General features: G+C 42.1%; 1 protein-coding gene across 1 annotated transcript in view; it reads right to left on the bottom strand.

The window, feature by feature from the left end:
• The window catches only part of LOC118404530, a 26599-nt gene extending 5848 nt beyond the window's left edge, over positions 1-20751 (bottom strand). The window contains exon 1 of the mRNA XM_035803669.1: positions 19851-20751. Coding sequence (XP_035659562.1) covers positions 19851-20219 — 369 coding nt within the window. The 5' untranslated portion in view covers positions 20220-20751. The remainder of the gene's footprint in view (positions 1-19850) is intronic.

The following is a 20751-nucleotide window of genomic DNA, read 5'->3' as shown; positions in this document are numbered from 1 at the left end:
TGGTTAACAGTAACCGCTTTTGTACTGCACAGGGATAAAAGTGTGCAACTGTTCACACTATGTCTTAATCATGCCTTTTCTCTGATCTCCGTACAGCAAAGTGTGAACCCTAAATAGTAAACAGATGCCGACCCTCTCTTTTCACAACCGCCCGACTGACACAAAACTTCACTTCAAACAGACACCACTTTCATAGTCGTGCGACTGTTGTTGTCGACAACGTCGCCGGCGACGATATTTTTAGGCTGTCTAAAGATGATCAAAATAGTCCTGCGAGGTTTTCTCTCGAATAATCGAGGTTCTTAAGGGTAATAAAGAGGTTTTAACCTCTCATTTTGTTTACGTACTCTTACCGCCATACAGAGTCCATAAAATCATTAGTGTTTACGATGTCCAAATTGTGCACTGGTGGCGAGAAGAAAATTGTTGTACCTACTACAAGACTAACTGCGGCGACTATAAATAACGTCTACAATTTCCAGGGGAGTTTGATTCACTTTATTCTTGTGTGCTACCTATCAAAGGCTGGAGGGTGCTAGAAAAACTCTGCGTTACCCTTTCTTTCTTACAATTTCAGTATCCTATTCACAACTTTCATTTCAGTTTATGTAAGGATTATGTAAGGAATTGATCGAGTTTCAACATGTATAAAACATACAACCAGGGCTATCCAAGTAGCCGAAGACTATTGCTAAGGGATATCTCTGTTAACTTAACAATATACAATATGTCATACAAGTAGTTACAAGGCACATATACACGCATTTACAAAGCATTTACATTTAGACCTATCTTGGTGTTTTAGGACTGTTTTTGCAACATTCGGTGCCCTTTTAGGCCCCTTTTGATTTTGTACTGTTACTTGTACCGACACTTCTTTTACTTCTAAGTCTTAACCCTCAAACCACCGTACCTTCTTTGTGACGTAGATTACCGTATGGGGTCAAAACTGACCCCATAACGTTTTGTACAAGTACAATTTTCTAGGTAACTCTTTTTGTGATTTTTATATATGTATAGCTTCATTAATCTATGTGGGACAGTTTGACATGATTATGTGAGAATAATTCTAGCTCATTATCATAATTCATGCGAAAGATCATGGGGACCACATTTTGCTCTAATGCTATTCAGACCGGGTAAGGTTTTTTTTATGCCGCACAAACTTTAAAGTCACATAGCCCCTGAATAGCTTATGCTAGGGTCACCAAACTTGGTCCCTTTTGAGGAAATGCTGGTAGCAAGCAATTTAGGTGAATAAAAAAAAGTTCATAATTTTTCACATTGCCATGGCAATGGAATTCTGACAGGCATATTTATTACGCAATTTTCTAATTTTGGCTTAAACATTCAAGTTTTAAGGTTTTCTTGGCTAAATACACTTGTTCATGACATCTTATAAAATTAACCGTAAATTTCATGATTTAGTATTCATAATTTATGGTAATTTGATGACGTCATCAGTCAAAATCCAAGATGGCGGCCAATTTAAGCTAAATTACGTCATGGCGTCGTCATATAAAATGATAATGACACAAAAGCTACTACGATAATTTCGTTGCATATGTACATTACTCTCTAAAAATTTCATGACCATACAATAAGTAGTTAAGGCGTGGGTCTCCAAAGTTTGTTTAAAAAAATGCTGGGGTAAGTTTTGACCCCACTGGACCATACATAAACTTTCTACGATAACTTAATCAACAATCAGCCAATCTTTGTAAAAACGTATGGCAAGTTATAAAACATATATACAAACAAACTCATGGGAGGAAATTTGGGTTTAACCAGAAATGTCATAATGGCACATATTAATATACGTCTGGGGTCAGTTTTGACCCCATACGGTGGTTTGAGGGTTAATGTAAACTGGTCTTTCTTAAGTACAGGAGATACAGTCTTAAAGAAGAGACTCGGCGCCGTTTGTGTGTTAAACAAGACTTCTTCTAAACAGGCTTAAGACATTTTTCACCACCCAGGCGGTCGTGTGTCTTCCTTCAACAGATCGTTAACTCCCAAGCCGTCTACGTGTCAGTCTGTAAACACTAACAGGCGGTCCCGGATAGCCTCAAACCCCGGGCTTCTAGCTGTGGTAATCGAATCGGTAAAGCTAAATGTACAACCCGCCGTACGTGCAAATACGTGCTGTCTACGTGCCAAAACGTGGGCAATCTTTGGGGATCCGTAGGTGGTAAGTACTGCCTACGTACGAGCTCGGAAGGAGCACGCAGACACGCCGTAGAACTTTACGTGCAGACAAAACTTTGTGTGCCATCGGGCTGCGGGTTCGCAAACCTTTATCCTAGATACACGAAGAGCTATGGTTTTGTAAGGCTTTCTAAGATCGACTGTACACAATCGGTGCTTGTTGTAACAGTGCGACTAGAAGCCTGTGGTTCTAGGCTAGCTGCTCACCCACATAGAACACTGGTCGCCTTCACGGGTCATGAATTAAACACCAAGCAACACTCAAAGACTGCTGGCTTCAAACAGTGGACCCTTCCATCTAAAATGGGGGTGTCTACATTCCTCCATGTCCCTTTCCAACTCTATTTTTACTCTTTTGTCTTTACCTCAGAAAGACAGATTGCTAATTGAATTATAATCTGTTATCCAATGCCTTTTGTAAATCAATGCATTGTTTTATTCCTTCGTAAAATCCCATCATTCTTCTCGCGCGAAAAATACCCTATCCCCCTCGAAATCACGTGCACAATGAAATAACCCTATCAATCTAAATATACGGCACCACCTGTATCTAATCTTACTCTGTACTTTTCTGTATGTTTCTGCAGGTTTGAAGTCAGAAGGGAGTTTATTTTTCGTTCGTGCTTTTGACCGACTGGTGAACTATTGAGCCCAAGAAAGACAAATAAATGGATATAATCGTCTCAAGCGTTTGTGTCCTTGGGAGGTCGTAGGAGATGTACACAAGTTGTGAATCGAAAAACAAAATGGCTGCCTACCTGGGGATATTTTTTGTGGGGCTATTTACATTGTGAATGATCTATACGGATCACTCCGCTGCATGTCTCCGCTTATGATGCCTATGATTTTAGCTTTAAAAGGCAAAATTTGCCATTGCATACTTATATTCACTTCGGCGGAGGCCTCTCTCTCTCTCTCTCTCTCTCTCGATCGAGAGAGAGAGAGAGAGAGAGAGAGAGAGAGAGAGAGAACTATTTCCTTTTCCAATTGACACCAACCAGTAAGGACGTTACTTAGATTGAAAGATAATATATGTACATGTTTAAGAAAGATTGCAAACATACTATACTCAGCAAAAGCTTAAGCTTTCTCTAAGTCCCAAAAAACCCCACTACATTTGTAGTGGTCCAATAGGGAAGGGTTTTATAAAACCACTTAGTTCTAACTGATTGAGACGTCTACTTTTAAGAAAATAAACTTTGTACTCTATTTTGTGTAACCTGTAACGGTTGGTCAAAGCCTTCAAAGGGCTAAAAGATACAAATTGCTTGGGTAAGTAATATACACAGCATAGAACTAGAGTTCCACAACTTCATACCTTATCAGCATACCAAAATTCATGACGATTCGCCATCTTCTTCTTGAGTTATTCATTCTCTTTTTAAAATCTGCCTAACCTACACCACGTTAACTTCTTCGATATCTCAGGAGTTATCTACCATTAAAAAATGACAAATATAGCCTGTGCAGAACATGAGATATCAAAACCGGCAGTTCCGTTGTGGTGCTGTAGAAGTCCGCTAGGAGTCCCATTATCGAACTTGGCCTTCGCTTTTCTAGCAACTATCATCAGGTAGAAGGCGACAGATCGACGGTCACCGAAACGTTAGTAGAAATAGGTGGGGCTGTGTAAAAAGAGTCTCTTTATTCGGTGACGTCCCAACCTGATGAAACTATTCACGGAGTTATAGCAACAAGACTGGCAATAAAAATGTATTATTGCCATGACGACGATTGAGGGTACAACAATACAGCTCAAATCAGAAATAGACTGTAACTTCCCTGTCGCACTATCCCTGCACAATATACTAGCCCACCTGTAACATAAACCTACAGCCAGCAGAAATGTACTATCCCCGGTACAGCACAATGGTGACCTAAATCTTCCAACATTGCATACCAAAGATACATCTGGAACAGGTTAAGGGGGGGGGGGGGGGGGACTTGCATACCCAGCATAATGTTGTGGAGTAGTAGCATTCTTGGAAAAATGCCTGTGCAATTCCTAGAATTTTTGCAGACTGAATGCAATATATACCACTTGACGACTCCTCTGAGGCGTCGTCAAAAAACACAGACACAGAGGCACATATACAAACGGCATCGAAAACATAACCTTCTTGGCGAAGGTAAATATTTCATGGAATTGAGGTAGACATCGTTGTGATCAGCATGTCTACGTTTTGTCGCCTTAAAGGAATTAGAACAGATTAAGGGAATTACAAAAGTCCAAACATCGCAACTTTCTTCCTTTGGCTTACCTCCAAGGTCATCAACATGGTTAAGTCCGCTATAAATATACTCCTGGAACGCTTAGTGGCACCAAATGTTCCGCTTTTCTGTTTCAGGGAAGCTGAGGTTAATACGACACATTCACGACACGAATTGGCTATCGTGAATTTGTCGTACGACACACGTGAAATGGTTGAGCGGTGCCCATAACACACTATTTTTCTTCACGGAGAGCGCAAAAAGGGAAATTGTTTTAACGACACATCTACGACTACCTCACGATATGCTGTCGTGAACTTGTCGTACGCCACTCGTGACAAGGTCTTGAGCAAACGGTCTTGAACCAGTGTGTCGCTGACACTCAATTTTCTTTATATAAAGAGAGCAGAATAACAGAGACTAGTAAGACACTTTCACGACCAACACACGACTTGCTGTCGTGACCTTCTCGTATGTCGCACGCGACAGACGAACCTAAAGTTTCCACTGTCTAAATTGGCATTTTGACATTCCATCTGTTTTTTTCATTACTATTAAGACTGGATTGCAGTTAGTAAATTGATTTCTGGATATGGGAAAATTCTAATAACGATTTCTGGACCATATTGATGGCGTGACTTTTATTACATCAATTTCATTGTCCCTTATAACATTCTAAGAGAAAATACAGCACTACAGCTGCCATGAAACTATGTTTCCATGTGTATAATGATCAATGTTATAAACGTAAATTTGATGTATATTGATATTCACTAACTATCGGTAGTTATCAAAACATAATTTGGTAAAAAAAGATAGAATCTAAAACTGTCAATTTAACCTGGGAGGACACCTTAAACCAACGTGACACTGATACTCAATTTGGCAATTTGTCTTTGTATATAGAGCAGAACTTCTGCCAAGACCTGATAACCCCGACCACCCACCGGTTAGGAAAACGGTTTGGCTTCCCTTACTACAACATGGTCGCCTTCCCAGAACCTTTTGAACTTCCGCTCCAAATAAAGTCCAAGTCCAAGTTCCATCCCGCGCCTGATGGCGCATAGGGCGGCGCCCATCTCCGTTTCAGTAGCCCTGGGCCACACCACTTTGTGCAATCACTACAGCAGGGGGCTAGTCCACTGGTAGTAGTTGGTGTGTGTTCAACTTTCATACTCTTTCCCGATTGCTGAGTGCTAAGTAGAGAAAGCAGCATTTACCATTTTTAAAGGCTTTGGTATGACTCGGCCAGGGATCGAAGTCACGACCTACCGAATGCAAAGTGAACACTCTACCCACTCGGCCAAATAAGGCTATGTTAATTTGATTATATGGCTGTTTCCAAAAATAAATAAATAAATGTTTTCAACCATACTGTAAAATGTAAATCATAGAAGTCAGCTTTGAAATAAGCAAATATATACCATGGATGGTAAGAATGAATATAGGGAAAATGTCATAGAATATTCCAAAATAAGATGTGAAAAAACAAAAATGAAGAATCTATTTTCTAATATATTTTGTGTGCTCAGCCATGTGTTCAACCTTCTTGACCACTTTTTTATCAAACTTTTTTTTATTCACACGCTCGCATCAATTTTTGGATTCTCAATAATGTCATACATATAATCAAATTAACATAGCCTAATCAGTCATCACAAAAGCCGTATTTTGACAGTCTTATCCAGCATGTTACATTGTGGGCAACGATAACTAAGTCGAGGAAGTCAAGTTTTTGAAACCTGTCCAACATATCGTTGGCAAAGCTTAACAGTTGGCCCACTGAGGACAATGCCAAGGCTGTTCCGGGGGTCGGCTATATCATATATCTCAAATATTCTGATATACGTAAATCGCTATACCGTACAAGGTTATCATCTTGTATACAATGATGTATCTCAATGAGCTTGAATAGCAAATATAAGTAAATAGTGACATGTGACAACCCTGCATGGTATATATATAGGTAGATATAGCAAAGATTGTTAGAAAGACGTTAGAAATTCGTCCGATGATTGTAAAAGCCAATTCTCATTGGGCAAGTCATTGGAAGGTAGAGCCCATCCCTCTCCTTCCACAGAGTTTCAACCTTTCCAACAGAAGAAGAAGTCAGGTACCCAATTTTACACCTAGGAGGATTGAGCAAAGTCGTATTAAGCTACTCTCCAAGCAGAGGTTAGGCTCCGGATGTTTTTTTAACGTTTTTTAGTCGTTTTTATCGGGCTTTCTATTTTGTCATTTTTCTTAAGAACGCAAGTTAGGTTTTGACACAGCAAGATAAAATAAAAATATAAAAGCCCGATAAAAACGACTAAAGAACGTTAAAAAAACATCCGGAGCTTAACCTCTGCTTGGAGAGTAGTATTAAGCGCCTTTCATACGGACACATTGTTTGGTCAGAAACCGAACGCTGGGAATTAAAAAAAAGACGGAGTGATGGACTTTGAATCACAAACGACAAGCACGTTGTTGACTTAGATTTGCCATAATATAACTTGCCAGATCTCCGACTGAGCAATCGAATTAAGCCGAGTTTTGACGGTTCCTACAGGAGTCAATAATAGTCACAGGTGATAGATTTAGGGGGGTGGATGTATGTAAATACTGTAAATGCATTTAAGTTCGCGGGGATTTAATTTCGCGGTAGCGGGAAAAAGAACTTTTCGCGGTGGTTTTATGTTCGCGGTAGCAACATGCACTGTAGTCTCTTACTGCTATGGAATAATGTTCGCGGTGGATTTAAATTCGCGGTGAAGCGAACATTAATCCACCGCGGAAGTTTCTGCATTTACAGTATTATTCAATAGCAAGATTTGCGCTTAAATGTTCGTTTCCGAAACCAGCCCGATCGGGCCCCGCTGGGAAATGCGACCATAGCTTTACCAGCCATTCATTGTGGCTGCTAAATGCGTTTTAAGGGACGGATTTTAGTGACAGATCTAACGCAGATTCCGAGATTAACTTTTTATCCTACAAACAAGTGCGTGCAGCTGGCTTCCTTATAATCAACATCCTCCCAAAGGACCCACAAGCGACTTTCCTTAAGCCCCTCTCCAAGCGGGGTCAGGTCAAGGTCAAGTGAGGACTTCCGGTAAGTGGTGAGAGACAGGAAGCCCCATGGCATGTCGGGAGGATGCAGACACGCGTGTTTGTGTGGTACTTTGTGTTTCCTGTCAGTTGTTACCTGCATGTATGCAGGTATGGTTTTCACGGGCGTGGGAAAATTTGGAAGCTGGGGATTTAGGGCGCTGTATCTCGAGAACGGATGGTGCGAGCACGACGATTTTTGGTACGTGGGTTGGGGGTGGTGGCCTGACACTCAGGTTTGATTTTGGGCCTCCTGGCGCTTGAACTTGACATTGCAGATGGCATTTTTGGTGTTTTTGGGGCACTTTTGGCGCTGTGTGTCCGGAACGATACGCACCATTGCGACGATTTTTGGTGCATGGGTGGGAAGTTGTTGCCTGTTGCCTAGGATTGACTTTGGGCCTTGTCGCGTTTGAACTTGACGCGGCAGGTCGAATTTTGTGTCCGGGAGGGGTGTTTCCGGAGTTATATCTTCTGAACGGTTGGTGCAGGCGCGATTATATTTGGCACATGTGTCGGCGGTGGCTGAATAATTCTCAATTTTGATTTTGGCGCCCTTGGTGCTTGAACGTGACATTTTAGGTCACCTTTTGTGCGGGCACGGGGCGTGCGCTGTATCTCCGGAACGCAAGGTGCCATTGTGTTGCTATTTGGTACGTGAGTTGTTGGTGGTGTCCTGGTGGTGAGGTTTGATTTTGGGCCTCCTAGTGCTTGAACTTGATACTGTATAGGTTGACCCTGTTTTGGTGTGGTTGGGGCATCCTCCCAATATCTGCTTGGTTCTGAAAACAGATTACGGTTGGGTGTAGAACCATCATCTGGCCTGGGGCAACCTTCAATGTATCAGGTTACTTTGTATCCCCTGTCTTAGTGGCACTGACGGTGTGCCAGATGACGGGAGTGTACCAGATGATATATCTGTTGGTCAGGTATAATTGGAGTTTGCTTATTACTCTTTGTGGTGTTTCTAGAGCTGTATAGTACTGAGTTTAAAGTTCTGGTTCAAGTTCCTTTACCCTGTTGGCAATCATGGTTGAACTTGAACTTAAACAGATGCAATTTTCTAATGTGGAGGAGAACTGTATAGAGCGTGGGCATAAGAGAAAGGTATGTGTATGATTTGTCCTGCGTTTCTTTTTGTTTCTTTGGTAATGCCATTTCCAATTCTATACTGTATACAGGTAATTTGTAGTTTTGGGCTAGTCATATTCGCTTGGTTTTTGGGCCTGCTTAATCTATAGTACAGGCAGGGTTAAGTGGTGGAGGCTTAGCTTGGTTCTGTTTTAAATTCAGTATCGTTTGTTGCATTTTGTCGCGGCAAATATATGATGAAATTCCCCTTCTAAGCAACTGCTCATTGGTTTGGGGGGATGTTTGCTGGGTGTTTGCTCTGACTACAACAGCTTCTGAAGTTTTCAAAGCTTCCATTGCCAGCAGCTTGCCATCTATAAATGGGATTGACAAGGACATTTTTCATAGTAAATTATGCTGTTAAATTTGGCTTAGATACTACAGGAGATTTAGATTTGGGTTGGATGGATTGAATGAAAATATCATACCACCCTGGGGACTAACTGTTGCTGCTGCATCATGGGGGTCAGCACTATTCATATTGTCTAATGTCTATGGAACTACTATAAAAGTATCATTGGTCAAATTATGCAAGTAACCTTCCGATGTCAAGTGAATAACACCCCAGAAATAAATCTTTAATGAATATCATTGGAAGAACACAAACCAAGGAGATTTAGCAGCTGCATTAGGTCAGTACATTGAAATAGGAAGATATTAGTAATGAATATATCATGTGACAGAGTAACTACATGTACATGGGCCATCTGAGACAAAAAAAAGGTTGCGTCTCAACAACTTCAAGGTACTGTGGTTGGTTACATACTTAAGAAATCCAAAATAAGTAATGTTCATCCATGTCCAAACTTACAAATTCAGAAAATGGAATTTCAGACTTTTGCATGGTGCACAACCAACAGGGTAAAAAGCTCATTTTTCCAACCACGTACCACAGACAAAAAGGCAAAAATACACAATAGGTCTACAGAAACCCAATACATTTCATGCAGGCCTGAGGTCTACGAACTCTTGTTCCTGTAAGGGGTTTGTCTTTACACGAAGGGGAAAAGATGGCAATGATAAAGACTAGACTAGGGCATAGGTGAAGTACCTAATTGCGTTCCTGTATCAGAAGAACGCACGCACTAACAACCAACCAAGGGACTATGAAGCCAAACAACTAACCAAAAAACAACGCGTCAACCAACCAACCACTACACAACCGACAGACCTATCTATTAACCAACCAACCAACCAACCAACCAACCAACCAACCAACCAACCAACCAACCAACCAACCAACTAATCAAACTAACCAATTTACCAACCAACAAACAAACCAGCGAACCAATGAACCAAGCACCAACCAGCCAACAAACCAACTAACCAACCAAATACACAGCCGTGCAACCAATCAAGCAATCAGCAACCAACCATCACATTGACCAACCAACCAATCAGCGAACCAGCAAACCTATCAGCGAACCAACCAACAACCAACCAACCAACCAACCAACCAACCAACCAACCAACCAAATAAATCCAACCTCCAGTCAAACTAAAAAATAAAACTAAACAACTAACCAACCAATTAACAAACCGCGCACCAACCAATCAATCAACCAACCAACTAACCAATCACTACTAACCAAGCACTACTATTTGCAGATGATACTAACTTGTTTTCATCACATTCTGACCTTGATATATTAGTCAGTAAAATGAATAGAGAATTAGACAAAGTAAACAAATGGTTCCAAATTAACAAATTATCCTTAAATGTCAAGAAAACAAATTTCATTATTTTTGCAGGGAAGAAAAAATACAATAAGGAAAATGTTAAAATACCTATTAATAACACACCAATTAATCAAGTTACGCACACGTGTTTCTTAGGTGTCACCATTGATGACAAACTTACCTGGAAAAAACATATTGACCTTATTTGCAAAAAAATCTATAAAAACATAGGTATTGTCAGAAAAATCGCAATGCTACTATCTTCTAAAACATATATGATATTATACTATAGTTTACTATATCCCTATCTTGCATATTGTAACATCGTATGGGCGAGTACGTACTCCACATCACTTAAACCTCTACTTCTTCTGCAGAAACGCTTCGTCCGAATAGTCTCAAATGTGTCGTATACATTCCCTTCTGCATCTTTGTTTCGTAATTTAAAAGTATTAACTATATATGATATAAACAAACTGCAAAGTTGCCTTTTTGTTCACAAAACAATTAATAGTTCTTCTATACCTAAGCAATTCCAGAACCTTTTCCATCACAATTCAGACCACCATCATTACAATACTAGACAGTCTAACCATTTAAAACAGATACAAGTAAAAACACAACAAAGAAAGTTTTCCATGTTCTTCAAGTGTCCGCAAATCTGGAATAGTTTAAATGAAACCTTACATCATTGTCATTCACAACCCATCTTCAAAAACCTGTTAAAAAAGTCATTATTAGATAATCAAACATTTAATTAATCTCCCATTCATTATCAGTTGTTACATTTCTTTCAATGTTATATTCTTATTACATCATTTCATTCATTTCGCCGTTATGATATTGCATAAGTTATCAAATATTGAACTATTATGATTTATTTCCATTTTGTTAATTGATATAATTCTTTTGGTTACATTATTGTCTAATGTTTAATTTTACACGTCTATTCAATCTTGTTACTTTGGAGGAAGACTTTGTACAAGCCACGAGGCTTTTTTCTTCCCCCCTGCACGTACTTTCTTCCTTTAACTTGTTTTATGTTAACTTTTTAAAGATTGTGCAAAATAAATAAAGTCAAGTCAATCACCAACCAACTAACCAACCAACCAGCCATCAAACCAACCAACCAACCAACGTACAAACCATCCGACTAACCAACCGACCATCTACACAACCAACCAAACACAGCGAACAACCACCACTTTCTCCCCGTCTGTAATTTCTGTATCCTTCTGTATTAGTCTTGTACTTTGATCTCTTCCACCAACTTGCTCAGCAGATGTTTTAAACAAAGCCCCAAACAAAAGAACGCGGTTTCCAAACAACTGACTATGGCAGTAACTCACGGGACGAACTGGATCGCCTTTCCATCCCTACAGACTTCAACATTTATGATAAAGACAGACTAGAAACCTAAACATTTATGTTCGCGTCAGTCAGTACGAGATATCCCACCTGCGTAAACAGTTGGGACCGGTTTTGTATATTATAGATAATCCGGTTGGTTCCGGATTGGGTCGGATCTGTACCAGTTTGAACTGGTAGTGATAGATCAGGTCTGGCGTTTAACCTACTGAGGGAAGCTTTTGGTCCTCCAGGCAGGCAAAGAGAGAAAAGGACATTCATTTAACGACACCCAGTTCCATCATGCATCGTGCCTGGTTCAAGTTGTGGCAATGTTAGTCATTTTTGTTAGACCTGTTAGTTATTGGGTGGGCCGACTACTCACTCTTTGCAGCCAGGGGCTGAATTGCAAGGAGCTTACAATAGGGGGGGGCTAAATCGCAAGGGTCTGGAGCGAGCTGCCATTCGGCGCCACTCAGGTGACCTCAATACGATAGTAATTGCCCCAGGTGCGGCCAAGGGACTGTAAGATTTGAACCACTCGAACCGCACCATCGCACGTGCGGAGGGTTCTTTAACGTGCCTGAGGTATGGCTCTCCCCAGACACGGGACCTCCATTTAACGTCCTATCCGCGGGACGACCCTAGCCGAAACTAGGTACTCATTTTCTCCTGAGTAGAGTGAGGAAAGCCGTGTAAGGTGCACGTGCCTTTCGGCCCAAGATCAGTGGGACGCAGTCATATAGACGCAGTCATTATAGATGAATGACATCTACGCACACAACAGCTTTCGTCCGCCCCTCGAAAACAAGCTTACGATTATACTGTATACGAAGGTGGAAAATCTAAGCTAATGTATGCTGAAAATTGTAAACTTAGTTCTTGAACAGAGTAAAAATGTCAAGAAAATGTCAGGGAACAAATGATAAAATGTATTATACAGTGGACTAGCTCTCTGTTGTAGTGATTGCACAAAGTTGTGTGGCCCAAGGCTACAGAAACGGAGATGGGCGCCGTCCTATGCACCATCTGGAGGACTTTTAACTTAACTTAATAATTGTGCTGACCCTGGCTCAGAAAGACATCATTATTACACCGTCCTGTTCTTAAGGTTTCGTGTTGTCTTTAATCCATCCCGGCCTTCTTGAAGGAAACCTACTTCCTCTCAGTAATAGACTTCCGCTGTGCAATAATTGCCTATCTTTGAACAATTGGGCCATGTTAATTTGATCATATGGGTGACATCCAAAAGTGCATCAATTTTCGGCCGTTTCCGAAGAAAAGTTTTCTATTGTAAATTGTTCAAAGCAGCTGCGAAATGAGCAATAAGTTTCAGTCGTAATTTGAAAGAAAAAGGTGCTAGCGGACAAAGTGCAAATATCAATTCAAAAGTAAAATGAAGAATATAATCTTAACTGTATTTGTCTGACCCTTACCTCTTCCCTCATGACCTCAATCATTGACAAGTGGCCTGCAGGCCGATTTGAGCTTTCATGAATACACAAAGGTTCAAACAAAAATCTATTGTTCGGTATTCGATACTCCGTGCGTTTAGTAATTTGTTCCACCTTCCTGACCACTTAGAATTCATAATGAAGGCAAATTTTTCTTTACGAAACTTTTCTTTTTTTGCACGCTCGCATCAGTTTTGGGGTTCCCAGAGGATGTCATCCATATAATCAAAGAAAACGGCCCTACTGTACATGTACATTTTAAAGCCGCCTAAACGTTGAACGCTGTCTGCGGTTCTAAATGAATGTCTTGTGTTACTGTCTTGAGACATTGCAGGTTCTTGAGACGACAGACACAGGTGTCTTGTATCTGTACATGGGAGGGGAAGGTCATGTTAAACCTCCCAACACACGCGAGGGATGGGTATTAGAGGTTGTCGTCTGTCTTGTCAATGTGTTGTCAGTAGGGAAATGGGGGAGGGGGCGTAGGGCGGCAAGGGACAAGCTTTCAGAACATTTGTTTGTGTGGCAGACTTGTACAATGTCTACTCCAATAAAAGTAGATACTGGATGCTCCAAATTCAAGAAGTTTTCGATTTTTTACATGTAAACTGCCAAAAGTGTGTGCCTTTCACTGTGTCTCAGTACTAGTTGCCGCATTGTACAGTATTAGTGAACCCTTTAATTGGTTACATGTTTGCTTGACCATAGAGGATGTACAGGGCCACGGCCGCCATGTTGGCTGGTTAAACCGGGAAGAGACAGGCTAATTCACCTTTATCCGTGGGGTAACCTATATCCGTTGTATTTAAAATACGGGTATCTAAATATGTTAAGTCAACGGACGGCGGGTTAAAGATTGCATTTTTTTTTTCAAATATTTCAGTTTGAAAATACCGTCCCGGCGTCCATCTACTTGACATCCCCAAATCCCCTGCTTTCAACTACAACGGATATAGGTTACCCAGCGGATAAAGGTGAACTATCGATCGTTACATCCTAAGAACGTAACTGTAACTTCATCAACAACACTTTAGTCTAGACATCCTTGCAATGTTATTGTTTTATGCCTGTAACAATGGGAACATCTTTTCCTAGTAATGCATCAGCCTGTTCTCATGACCTTGGCTATGACATTGACCTTGCCGCTGCCCCCTTCCCACCCCGAGGTTGATGTATCAATTGTACTGTTTATTTAAACATCCTATCGCCCCGTGTGACATGACTGTAAACATGCCCCGCTTCCTCTATAGCCCACTTATGTGTACATGTAAACAATGGACGGTGGGGTGATGGTTACATACAAACTGGCGCACCGTTGAAATGTCCCATGTTACAAAACGTCTTGCAAATTGTTTGAATAAAAAATAAAATTATTGATGGAAGGGGCGTTTGTAGATTCTGAGATTTTGATTTCCTTTCTGTTTCTTTCTTTCTTTTCTTTTATTCTTTTTTTGCGTAAGTCTTTCCATTCTTTCTTTCTTCCTTTTCTTTTTCTTTCTTTCCTTTTTTATTTTCTTTCTTTCTGTCTTTCTCTTTTCTTTCTTTCTTTTTTCTCTCTGTCTTGTTATTTCCCTATGTTTATCTTTCTTTACGTTTTTCGTGGCTTATTTCATTCCGTTTGTTTAGTCTTTCTTTCTTTCTTCCTTTCATATATTCTTTCTTCCTCCATACATTCTTTTTTTCTTTTTGTCTATTTCTTTCCCTCTACATGTTTTACGAATATAACGATGTCTTTCTTCATTTCCTTTTCTTTTCCCTCTATCTTACATCTAAAATCTAACGATGTACCGATGAAATCAAAGCCGCTGTAAATTGTACTTTGATGAAAGAAAGCGCGGCTCCTTGAAGCTGAGGTCGTCTCTTCGCGGTCATGGTTCCAGTTACTCTATTTCTTTCTTTCTTTCTTTCTTTCTTTTTTCTTTCTTTCTTTCTTTCTTTCTTTCTTTCTTTCTTTCTTTCTTTCTTTCTTTCTTTCTTTCCTTCTTTCTTTCTCTTTCTTTCTTTCTTTCTTTCTTTCCTTTTCTTTCCCCTCTACCTTATAGAGCTAACAATGAAGGGATGATCTCAAAGTGAACAGCAAGGCCGCTGTACATTGTACTTTGATGAAAGAAAGCGCAGCTCCTTGAAGCTGAGGTCGTCGCTTCACGGTCACGGTTCCAGTTACTCTATTTCTTTCTTTCTTTCCTTCCTTCCTTTTCTTTCCCCTCTACCTTACAGAGCTAACGATGTACCGATTAACTCAAAGTGAACAGCAAGGCCGCTGTACATTGTACTTTGATGAAAGAAAGCGCAGCTCCTTGAAGCTGAGGTCGTCTCTTCACGGTCACGGTTTCAGTTACTCTATTTCTTTCTTTCTTTCCTTCCTTCCTTTTCTTTCCCCTCTACCTTACAGAGCTAACGATGTACCGATTAACTCAAAGTGAACAGCATGGCCGTTGTATATTGTACTTTGATGAAAGAAAACATGGCTTCTTGGAGCTGAGGTCGTTTCTTCGCGGTCACGGTTCCAGTTACACCATTTCTTCCTTTCTTTATTTCCTTCCTTTCTTTGCGTTTCCCCTACATCTAACAGAGCCAACGATGTACCGATGATCTCAAAGTGAACAGCATGGCCGTTGTATTTTGATGAAAGAAAGCGCGGCTCCGTGGAGCTAAGGTCGCAGCTTCACGGTCATGGTTCCAGTTTACGCAGCTGTGCGCGGCAGAAGAGGCCTTGGCGGCACTAATAGCACCCTTCAAGGCACAAAAGCCTGACGAACGATCCATGTTAAGTACCGTGACAAACACAGAGCAGACACAAGGCCAGGACTTGTTCTGTAATCACGTAGTAATGAAAGTTGAATGGGTAAAAGACCAACCGGGCTTTCCGCGGTGTAACGGGGCAAACTACACCCCTGGTAGAGTACGTCTCTGTGGTAGTTTTATCAGGGGTATACTTCGGACAGTTACAGCGGGAACGGAAAATCTTATACGTTTCCGCGGTGTCACAGACCAAACTGTACCCCCGGTATATTACATGTATATCCCTGGGGTAGTTTTATCAGGGGTACTAGTATACTATATACTGTAACAGTGGGAACATATATAACTTTCTTTACTTTTCTGCGGTGTAACAGGCCAAACTGTACCCCTTGTAGATGGCACCCCTGGGGTAGTTTTGTCAGGAGTATAGTTTGGACTGTTACAGAGGGAACGTAACTTTTCCGCGCGGTGTTACAGGCAAACTATACCCCCGGAAGATTCATACCTGGGGGTAGTTTTGTCAGCGGACTGTTACAACGGGAAACGTTTCAAACGTAGCTGTCTTTACTTTTATCAATTGCGGTTACGGCGTCGATAGCAAGAAGGCTACGACACATGCACATCCGTCACAAGTTTGCCCTCAGTTCGCGATCGTGCGACGATCGTACGACGATTGCACGACGAATGTAACCGGAACTATGACTAGACACATAATCTCCAGGCAGATTTACCAGTGGCATAAGATAGTATCAAAGCTGGCTAAGAAGTATAGCTGGACAAAGGGAGTCATCAGCCAATGGTAGCCAAACACACTCCTAGGCCGGCTTCACTCCTCTGACAGCTTTTGATACTTTCTTATGCTACCGTAGGATCTGCTTGGAGATTATAGATACACTCCCAATATCTGCTTGGGGGTGAGATAAAGGCGTCATCTGAGATAGAGACCGGTAGTCCATTAGAAACTAGGGGGCCTCCACAAATGAGCGTAACACACTGCCAATATCTGCTTGGAGGTAAGATAAAGGCGTCATCTGCAGTGGCGGCGGCACCGGGGGGGGGGGGGGGGGGGGTTCTCCAGGGGGGGGGGGGGTGCCCCCCCCCAAAAAAATTTTGGGGGGGGGCTGGGGGGGGGACAATCAAGCTGAAACCTTGTGCATTTTTTTGATGATGGAAATTTCATTAAATCAAGCTAGTCTAACAGGAAAACTTACGCCTGAAAACGCAAGAAATGACGTTTCAGAGAGTCCCGATTTCAAAATTTCGCCAGTGTTCCCTTGTGACGGCTCGCGTCTTTGGTCATGTCGGTGCAAGACAATATGTTGTGGGAGCGTCGCTCTTAAAAACCTTTTAAACTAATAGAAATTTTACTATCGTACTATACTTGGTTTACAAGCAGAATGTGGGCCTCAAAGGCAGGAAATGACGTTTTAGGCGGTCAAGATTTCAAAATTTTGCCCGGACCTCCCTAGCGATGACTTGTGCCTCCGGCGCTCACAACGACATGGTGAAAATTTGTTGAGGCGTGGGTCATTGCCCTCAAACATCTCTTTCATTCACAAAAATGGCATTAGATTTAGCATAGTCCCTCAGCAAAATTTGTCCCCCAAAATACAGAAAATGGCGTTTCAGAGGGTGCAGATTTTGAAATTTTCCCAGACCAACCTTGCGACAGCTTGCACCTTCGACACTCGAAATCGTGAATATATTTTATGGGCATCGCCCTCGCTAAAACCATTTGTATTTCTAACAGAATCGTCATCAAAGTTAAGCTAAGTCTGGCAGCAAAATTTGCCCGTCAAAACGCAGGAAATGGCGTTTTAGAGGGTCAAGATTTCAAATTTTCCCGGGGGAGCATGCCCCCGGACCCCCCTAGGATGGAGACTAGGGGGTCTCCACAAATGAGCGTAACACACCCCAAATATCTGCTTGGAGGGAAGATAAAGGCGTCATTTGAGATAGAGACCGGTAGTCCATTAGAGACTAGGAGGCCTCCACAAATGAGCGTAACACACTGCCAATATCTGCTTGGAGGTGAAATAAAGGCGTAATCTGAGATAGAGACCGGTAGTCCATTAGAGACTAGGGGGCCTCCACAAATGAGCGTGACAAGCGATTAGCCGCTTATCACAACAATGGCTTATCAGAAAATTGGTCGATATGAGCGTGACGGGTCAGCATGGGGCAGAGAGGGTGAGAAAGGGGTTAGGGAGGTCGTTGGAAAGAATGGATAAAATACTGTTAATGCAGTGCAGTGGTGGTTTTATGTTCGCAGTTTTCGCTGTGTGTGTGTGTGTGTGTGTGTGTGTGTGTGTGTGTGTGTGTGTGTGTGTGTGTGTGTGTGTGTGCGTGCGTGTGTGTGTGTCTACCTGACTGTCTGTCCATCTATGCTCCATGTCTGTGTGTGTGTGTGTGTGTGCGCGTGTGTCTACCTGACTGTCTGTCCATCTATGCTCCATGTCTTTGTATGTTTGTGTGTGGAACTACAACTTGAAATAGTTTTTTTTAGATTTCGGCAATTGAAGCTGCATGCTTTTCTACGGGGCGCGGCGTCGACTGGCCTAGTGGCTAGGCTAACAGACTCGATACCTAGAGGTCATGGGTTCTAATGCTGGCTAGACAGACTTTCCTCACTTCACCCAGGTGTACAAATGGGTACCTGACTTCGGTTGGGGAGGTAAAAGGCAGTGGAAGTAGAGGGATGGGCTCTGTCTCCCAATACCGTGCCCTAGACACAGTAGATAACAACGTACTGCCCCTACGGACTCACAAAACACCTTTACATTTATCTTACTTTTCTATTTTCTGTTCAAGTCCATTGGAAATGATTCCATGTTCTCTTGACAACTTTTACACTTACAGAATATATTCTCTATTTCCCTCTATAAATAATATTCAGTGGTCAATCCCTAAAGGTGGCATCTCACTGCACTTGGGGCACCGGTGCGGCACTGCGGGGTTCGTTCACTGCGGCACTGTTGCGTTATTTTCGCCAATTTTTTTTATAATTCAGATACTAGTATTGCGTCATACGTTAAAGTATGACTTAGAAGACAACAAGGTACAAAAAAAATGCTCTTTATCTCTAAAATTCGTAATCTTTCGAACCCGGCAGTGCTGCACCGGTGCCCCAAGTGCAGATGAGATACCACCTTTACACACAATACACGCATTCATAGGCACCGGGGCGTTTGTATCAGATTGATGGGGATTTGATAGTAAGAAAACTAATATTGTGTCTCGCGAGTGTAAATAAACGTCTCAAACATTTCTCGAGGAATTCTCCAGTTATTTTCTTTATCCACCAACGGAACAATTCCAACCATTGAGCACTAGGGAAAGTTTCATGTCGTCGTATTACAACAACAACATACAACTTGTTGCAACAAGAATCGTAGAGGTTTTGAGGAATGCGTTTGTATGTTTTTAGCAACTTGACAAGCCTGTTTTATTTGGGGCTAGGGGTACGCATATATGCAAACTGTTCTGAATGGCATGTATGTGTATTCAGCTTTGCGCAACCTTTGTATATTTATCGATGGCTGACCCCCTTTGTGGTGCCTTGGCCCTGACGAATTCGTCAGACCAAGAGCTTCGTGGCCTTTTGCCCAAAATGCCACTTTTGCCTAGACAGCGGTCGCCATTGTAGCAGGCACAAAGCAAATGTCTCGTTCTAAATCAAAGAGGCTGTCTAGATTTGTACAAACGTAGCATGGTCGCTTTTTAAATGTTTATTAACTTGGACAAAGAACTATGCGTTTCTCTGGTTAGTTGGAATGGAAATAAATATTTTGGGCAAAATCATGATAGAATTACCTTTTCTGAGTTTTCACATAAAACATTTTCTGGTATAAACTTTAAAGTGCTTTGAAAAACTTCAAAATTTTGAAAATTTAGCGCTATTACATTGCTGCTTTTGTGTTTTAGAATTTATAGCACTAGAAAGGCATGTAGTCTTTTGTTCGAGAAGTGGATATAAAATAAGTGATTTACCTCGTATCCTGGTAACACGGTTGGCCGAGTCATAAAATCTTCCTTCTCGGGGCGGACGTCGCCGTCTCCCGATGCCAGGCTGTCGGGCGGCCCGTAGTAGCTCCCTCCCTGCCGAGCGGCTCTCCCTCCTCCCGTTTGACGGTATGCAGCCCGACCGGCTCCGTGTCTCACCCTCTCCACGGTCCCCCCGGCGAGGTCACCCGCCCTCCCCGTTAGGACACGTGCGAGGAGACTCCCGCCATAATTCTGACCAAAACTGTCGTCTGCAGACGACCTCGAACCATCATGGCGGGCGTCCAACAACTCTACCATACAACCATTATAAATCACCGCGACCAAAAACCAGCACCGTAGTTCCAACACGGCCATGTTGCTTCTGCGGTTTTCTCAGAAAACTTCCAGCCGGGAGAGAGATTACACACCACCGATACGTGCCTGTGCGCTTGTCCCCGGGTGTCAGACGAGAGCCCCCGCGAATGTTGTTCGATCAAACACGGTTGTATCCTCACGCATGTAGACCAACCAGCGGGGCGAATCCGCCGGCGGACTTTGTTTCGCTCCCTCAGTATTTGTCCTCTTCTGTCTCAGACCACACTGGTTTGTTTTGACGGAGTAGACAGCACACAAACTCTTCACAGTACTACAGTAGATCCTTCAGATCAGCTGTCTTCCCTATTTGCTATTTTGCTGACTAGGAAATGTTGTCCACAAATCATTCTCACGAAAATCCGACGCTAGCTAGCTAGCGCACACGCTGATAACAAGCAGTTCCCCATTGGAGTAAGCTACGATTGGTCCCGTACCAAAACCGGTTAGTTCGCGGCGGCACCAACGTGAAAGCTGAGACAGAAAGTTCGTGCACTCTCCAAGCCGGGTCGGATCTATTGAGTAGCAACGTAAA

The sequence above is a fragment of the Branchiostoma floridae genome, chromosome 17 (assembly GCF_000003815.2).
Source record: "Branchiostoma floridae strain S238N-H82 chromosome 17, Bfl_VNyyK, whole genome shotgun sequence".
Lineage (NCBI taxonomy): Eukaryota > Metazoa > Chordata > Leptocardii > Amphioxiformes > Branchiostomatidae > Branchiostoma > Branchiostoma floridae.
Note: the sequence above shows the minus strand (reverse complement) of the source record. Positions and strands in the feature narration are given on the sequence as shown.